The 6,903-nt window shown below is 43.6% G+C and overlaps 1 protein-coding gene across 1 annotated transcript in view; it reads right to left on the bottom strand.

Moving 5' to 3' along the window:
* Positions 1 to 2,861: 2,861 nt before the first annotated feature.
* The window catches only part of LOC119363768 (ubiquitin carboxyl-terminal hydrolase 8-like), an 11,412-nt gene continuing 7,370 nt past the window's right edge, over positions 2,862 to 6,903 (bottom strand). Inside the window, exons 6-12 of the mRNA XM_037629136.1 lie at positions 6,500 to 6,757; positions 6,112 to 6,423; positions 5,094 to 5,351; positions 4,838 to 4,986; positions 4,009 to 4,683; positions 3,487 to 3,760; positions 2,862 to 3,392 (exon numbers count right to left, since the gene is read on the bottom strand). Coding sequence (XP_037485033.1) covers positions 3,285 to 3,392; positions 3,487 to 3,760; positions 4,009 to 4,683; positions 4,838 to 4,986; positions 5,094 to 5,351; positions 6,112 to 6,423; positions 6,500 to 6,757 — 2,034 coding nt within the window. The 3' untranslated portion in view covers positions 2,862 to 3,284. The remainder of the gene's footprint in view (positions 3,393 to 3,486; positions 3,761 to 4,008; positions 4,684 to 4,837; positions 4,987 to 5,093; positions 5,352 to 6,111; positions 6,424 to 6,499; positions 6,758 to 6,903) is intronic.

The following is a 6,903-nucleotide window of genomic DNA, read 5'->3' on the forward strand; positions in this document are numbered from 1 at the left end:
ACTCCAGCAGCCGCCTCCGCCGTGCTGCCTCCAACCGCGCCGGGAGATGGTGCCTCGAGCCGCTTCAAGCAGGCCAAGCCAGCTGCAGCCCCTCTTCCTCCTCTCACTTGGCTTTTCTCTTCTCCTTCTTCTCTCTCATTCTCTGCTTTCGCCATGGACAACTGCAGCACCCTGCCCACCGTCTCAGTCGGCCTCATGCTCCTCCGCCTCGATCTGTCAGCCTCGTCGTCGGAGCAGCCGGATCCGCCGTCTCCTGCCTGCCTGCCGTCGGGAGAGGAGGACAACTGAGAGGAACACCCTTTTTCTCCACTCCAGCAACCGGCCTCCCCGCGCTGCCTCCTCCAACCGCGTCATGAGAGCCGCCTCAAGCAGGCTAGGCATCTACTCCTCTCTCTCACTTTTTCCCTTCTGCTTCTTCTTCTCTCTCTCTCTCTAATCTTTGTTATTTCTCTTGGGAAGGGAGTCACCATGGAACATTACCTGCAGCACCCCCGCTCGCCTTGGAGCTCGCCGCCTCCGGCCACCACTTCGTCGGCCTTGTGCTCCTCCGCCTCGATCCGTCCGACCAGCCGCTGCCTCATGCCTCGCGTGCTGTCGGGAGGAGGACCCGAGAGGAGCGCCCGTTCGGACCGCGCGGATGGACGACGGCGCGTAGGCAGTGTAGAGCGCGGCGTCGCCCCTCACCTTCTCATCCTCCGCCGCGCTGGAAAGGGAGCAGATAAGAGATAAGATAACTGCATGCACTGCGGGTTGAATATCTCAAATGACAAGGGGTTGTATGAAAAAACGGACCGTTACTCAGATATATTCGCATATAAATTCACTTAAAAAGGGATTGCGGGTTTAATTCCCAGAAAGCAGAAGGACTTTTCTGTAAAAATACCAATGACGTACGATCAGAAGTAGTATCTGCTTTATTAGTAAGGTAAAGATAAAGAAGAACTATTGTAGTACGTCTTGTGGACTGTACATTTACTTTTATCTTTTTTAGAACTGTCTGTACGTTTACTTGGGGAGCAGATACGTCGTACGCGGTGGGAGGGCCCGGGCCCTGGACAGGAACGCTGCACGCGTAGCAATAGCATGCTTGGTCACCCATCAGGAGGAGAGGACACGCCAGGCCCGTTGCTTCACCTGAATGAGGAGGTATCCAATCCAATCAATCAATCTGACACATCATCAGAGCCATTCATTCTTGTGGTCTCAGCGGCTCTCTTGCCCTCTTTTTTGAAAAACTTTCGATCTATTTATTTTCAATCATGATAATACAACGAACACTATTAATAATAAAAATTACATTCAGATCCATAAACCACCTAGCGATGACTACAATCACTGAAGCGAGCCGAAGGCGTGCCGTTGTCGTCGCTCATCCCTCGCTGAAGCCGGGCAACCTTGTTGTAGTAGACATTCAGGAAGTTGTCGTGCTAAGACCTCATAGCACCCGCCGCCTATGAAAAGTGTAGATCAGAAGAATCGAACCTGAACACACAGGAATATAGACGAACGACGAACAGATCCGAACAAATCCACCAAAGATAGATCAGCCGGAGACACCTCCACACACCCGCCGACAATGCTATTTATTTATTTTTGAAACAAATCGCCGACAATGCTAGGCGCATCACCGGAACGAGGGCTAGGCGGGGAGACCTTTATTTCATCTTCAGAGAGTCGCCGCCGTCTCGCCTTCATGAATAGGACACAAACCGCAACAAAACTAAAAAAAAATGAAAACGGAGCCCTCCCACCGATAAGGGCCAAGATCCACTCCGCCTCCATAGCCCTAAGGCCACCGGAGATGGGCGGATCAGCGACGGCACCGGCGGGAGGCAAGAGGAACCCTAGGCTTTTGTTTCTATCCCGAACTTGATCAAATCGATCTAGCCAACAACGATCGATGCACCTCTCTTGCCTTTTTTTACACACCCTGTACCTTAAGTCTCATCAACGGTTGATGATCAAGCTAAACACGCAGGAGAGTTTGTGAGAAACTTTTGACTTGAATTTCCGTGTAATCACCGCAAAAATTCTACTCCATCAACTACTCAAGCTCACAGCCTGCTCGAAGCCCAACCGGAGTTTGAATAGCACTGAGATATTTCAAACTTTTCGCGCGAAGTACCACCTGCGCGTGTGAAATGTAAAAAAGGACCACATTTGAATTCAGAAGTGCTTCTTTCTGTCAATTCACTCATGCAGGTGGTCCTTTGTTCCAAAGATTCGGATATTTCTCCTAAACCCTTAGCAAATCTTTCTATTGGAGTAAATTAAAAAAAATCACCATATTTAGAGATAGGATTTCAGTTTACTATCACAATTGAGAAAATTCTAAAAAAATGTTACAGTGGTAATCTGAAACCATATAAATGTGATGGTTTTCTGCAGTTACCCCTTCTATTATTTTTTATTTTATTTTTGTGGATCCCGCAAAAAAAATTGTGGAGGACATTATGCCTTCTATTCTGAGCGAACTTTGGGTTAGATCGTACTATAGCAGCATGGATGGTCCAGTCCACAAAAATAAGACTGCAAAGTGACAACCGAACTTGATTATTCGAGTGAGTGGATATCATCGCCATTTGCAGCAAAAACGTGACAGAAACATAAACGGCGGGTATGAGCTTGCACACCAAGATTTCACTGTACCCAGCAATAGTTTCTGAAGACACCTTACACATACAGGCCTGGCGTGCATTCTACCTTGTCTGACCCCATGACATGTCATGCAGATAAGACGTCTTAATCGGGGTTGGAATATTTGTCAAAACACAGAGGCCAACAGCAGCACTCATCTCAGCATTCATCTCGTGTTACCTGTCAAACAGTTGAGTTTTGGGGACAGGTCAGAGTCCAGGGTATCATGAAAAATATGTTTTGCATTTTTCATCATGCCGGTGGCTCATGGATGGACCAACACAGGGGGCGAGTGGCTGTAGCGTCAATCTCGTGGCAGCTCTACAACATGTCACAGGAGTTAATTTACAGAGCTGTTACATCACTTCGCACTCTTGGCAAAAGAATATTGCTGCTCAAATGAAGCATTTTTACACTGTGGGCCCAATCCATGTACGGAAAAGAATACTGTGTGTTGGTTGGAAAAAAAAGAATAATGCATTAGCCAGGTCCTTTTGTTCTCCTGTTGGCAATTGAATCTGTACACGCTGTTGTATGGGTTAGTGGCTTGAGAGATTCAAGTGCCAAAATGTTGTCCACATGATATAGGCAAAATCCAGACACGCCAGAGCTCCAGTGAACAATTCTTTTGTAAAGAAGCCATGTCGTCACTCTCGTCTGTAGAACAGAACATATGCAGCAGCTGTTTTTATATTGTCCTCACTTATAGGTGTTACACATTCATCATCAAATTTGTGCCATCCCTTGCCTTCTTGCTACACAAAGATCAAACAATATCAGTAAAACGCTTCATTAACAAGTTTTATTGTTTAGGAGTTGAAAATATCATATGCTAGCACAGGAACTCACGTAGATGCTTGCTGTGTAATGTCCACCTCCCATATTTCCATAGTGGCTGCTAATGGCATACAAGCGATAATGGTTGTATGGTTGTTCATTCTCGGTGGTAATATATGATGACAGGTCCAAATCACTAATGGGGAAATCTACAAATGTCTCGAGCTTATTTCTTGTGAACTGGGTATATGAAAATCTTTTCAGATGGATGACCAGAACTTCAGGTAGCCTCCAGAGATCTAATTTCTTCATCGCTTGCTGATGCTTTTTGCAGCAAGGGCAGTACCTGAAAAGCAAAACACACAACAGAGCAGGTCTCAGTTATGAACCCAACACGACACTTAAAATTCAGAATTGTCGACGTGAGATTTGCATTGGTGGTTTTATTTGCAAAGCTACCATCAGTTTAACACTTGAGAAATAAGTTTATAAATAATACTCCTATTTAAAAACAAATGAGAAGAGGAATGCCAAAATGCAGCATTATGTAAACAGTAGCAAAAAGCAATACACTTGTTCCTCAGGGACACTCACCACATGTCCTCTGGCCCCAATGGCTCCTCTTTTAGAAAGGCTTCTAGACAAACATGTAGTGCAACAGAATCTTCGGTTCCTTTTGGAATAACCTCCAGCTTGTGTATCTCGGGTAGATTGTTAAGCATTGAGACATCATATTGTTTTGAAGCACTATGTTGCCAATTGACACTTACATGTAGCCGGTTTGGTTTTGCCTCAAGTAAATCAAGATCATTCATTTCTATTTTTGTGCGCTGAACATCATCCCGTTCATTTGTTAAATAAAATCCAAACTGCTCCGTCTGTGCCTCCTTGTCAGAAACATCTGCTTCCCCACAATATGTCTCACTAGGTCCTTCCATCACTTCACAAGAATTATCATTGCACTGGTTTCTTTCAGGGCCATCCTCCAGTTGAGCACTATGAACATTACCGTCTGAACTGGAAGGTGTTGTATCCATTAAATTAACAGCACAGTCACCAGCTGCATCCATCGAGTAAACAGCACAGTCACTGTCGCCCCTTCCACAATCAGTAGATGAGCTAATGATCTTGGAAAATCGGAACGGGTTCAACAATTTCAGATAGATTTCCTGAAGAGTCAATCCATTGACTGCCTCAGGAAGTGATGCCAACAGTGGAGCCTCGAATTCCTTCATTTGTGGAGTTACAAAATTATCAACACCAGAATGCCTGAATTCAATGGTGCCAAGAAAAAGTGTAAGAGTAATAAAGACCACGAAAACCACATTATTAGCTACATTATCACACATAAACTAAACAAAGATTCTCGCCAAAAAAAAGTCTAAACAAAAATTGAGGAAGAAATGTAACTGACAGTGCTTACTCAGCAAAGTGTTTGTGCGTAAAAACCACAAGTGGAGATTTTTCATATTGTTTTGGTAGCCGGTACGCTGCCAATTTATCTCCATCCCTCAGCAATGACACTGAATCAGAAGGCTCCTCCAAGTATCGGATGATGCAGTTATTATATACCTGTATAGTCACTTTCAGTAAGTGGAAGACCTATAACACTTGTATTGCTCAACTAGACTAGAAGGTTTGTAGCATTGTACAGGTACCGAAGGAGAAAGATAAGATACCTCGGTTATCAGCAGGGACTCATCGCCTCCAAGTGAGCAAGCAGCACTCAGTGCCTGAACAAGATCACTAAGAGTGCCAAATTTTGGCACACTGACATCATATGAGAATGGCTCTCTGCTACCATCAGTGCTGAAAACTGTCACAGTCATTGTCCTCTTTGCCATGGAAGGTACAGGCAAAGATAAGTACATAAATGGGTCAAAAGTGACAGATGTTTTATTACAGGTAGGGCAAGTTAATGTAGACTTATATTGTCCCTGCAAACAGAAAATCAGAAGAAAATTAACAACAGAAATTGAGTTCTTCTGTGCAAAATAGTTGAGCTTGCAATGTCCTAGCAAATTATACACAAGAAATGGTTATTTAACTTTCTCAAAAGAAAAATAGAAAGATAATAGAGCAACTCATGTTATGTCCTTCTGTTAAATTCATAAGAATCGACTAGAGTGTCTTCAAGTCAAACCTTGTTGGTATTTCTTTTGCAAACGTATATGGGCACTTCAACCCAACATTCAAATAGGCACTAGGTGCCAGGCGAGTGTTCACTGGTCACCTAAGCACCAACCTAGGATCTGGCCCGGTAGCCATGTAAAAAATATTTGACCGCCAAAACCTTCTTAGTGCTCCTCTGCAGCAGGTTGAGTGAGAGGGAAGGGTGAATGGTGGAGGGTGAGGTGCTGAGATAAAAGGGTGACGGAACTCTAGTGCTTCCTGGTGGTGGTAACGGCGAGAGCAGCTCGCGGACTCAGGGTATGGAAGGAAGTGCAGAATGTGTTCTGCCTCTACTTCATGTGGTATATCTGGCACAAGAAGGCCCACTAAAACTAAAATCACTCCCTGGTGTACCTAAGCGGCTGAATTATGCAATCTTTTTCAACCTTGCTTTCAACACTATCTACTATACGTTGTTTTGTTGTTTATGAAATGGTATAGATATCTTGAAGGGTTTGAGCAAAGACTTTCTTTTTAGAATTGTTTGAGAAAGTGAAACTTCAGAGAATAGGAGTTTAAACTTACATGGCAGGTATCAACTATTACAGAATCATTTCGGGCTAAATGGTTCCTCCAATATTCATCAGCTACTTCTTCGTCCGGACGGCCACTTGCATCCTTGGCTTCTTCATATGGTTTGCATTTTACCTGATTAAGATCTTCATGCAGGCCATCCAATAAGAAAGCTAGAAGCTCCTGTGAATCATGCTGATTAAAGCCACTGAACTGAGGAGCAAAGCAGGCAATCTTTGCTTTAAAGTTATGTGGTGCAACTGTATTTCGATCATTCGTCCATAAACTTCTCAACAATTCTCCAAATGCCAAGGCAAGTTCCCCCTAGGAAATGGAAGCGTCAGTAAATATTTAGCTAATTGGATAAAATAAACAAAAGCTCAAGACAAACTCTGCATACATTCAGTCCAAGTGGATTTGTCCGATTTATAGCGCTGTCATAATCTCCGAGGAAATAATCAACAAGTTTTGTTGTATGAGCCAAACACTGGATTGAACTATTCATAAAGCAAGTATTTCCGAGATTTTCTAGTCCGATTAACCCCATAGAGCTAACTCTTTCAAAGTTCCCACAGGACATATCAACATTCATGCTAGTCCCACCAATCTTGAATGTTAAGGAATCTGACATTGCATAGACTTGAACTTCTAGAAGATTCTGCACATGTAAAAAGATAAGAAAGTGATAAGAAGGTAGATCTAGTGGACACCTTATGACGGGCTTATGAAATCAGAGTGAGGTTATTGAATAATAATTCAATGTTAAAATGTAAAAACAATTGTATCAACAGATTTGTGTGTGTG

Source organism: Triticum dicoccoides, chromosome 2B (genome assembly GCF_002162155.2).
Source record: "Triticum dicoccoides isolate Atlit2015 ecotype Zavitan chromosome 2B, WEW_v2.0, whole genome shotgun sequence".
NCBI lineage: Eukaryota > Viridiplantae > Streptophyta > Magnoliopsida > Poales > Poaceae > Triticum > Triticum dicoccoides.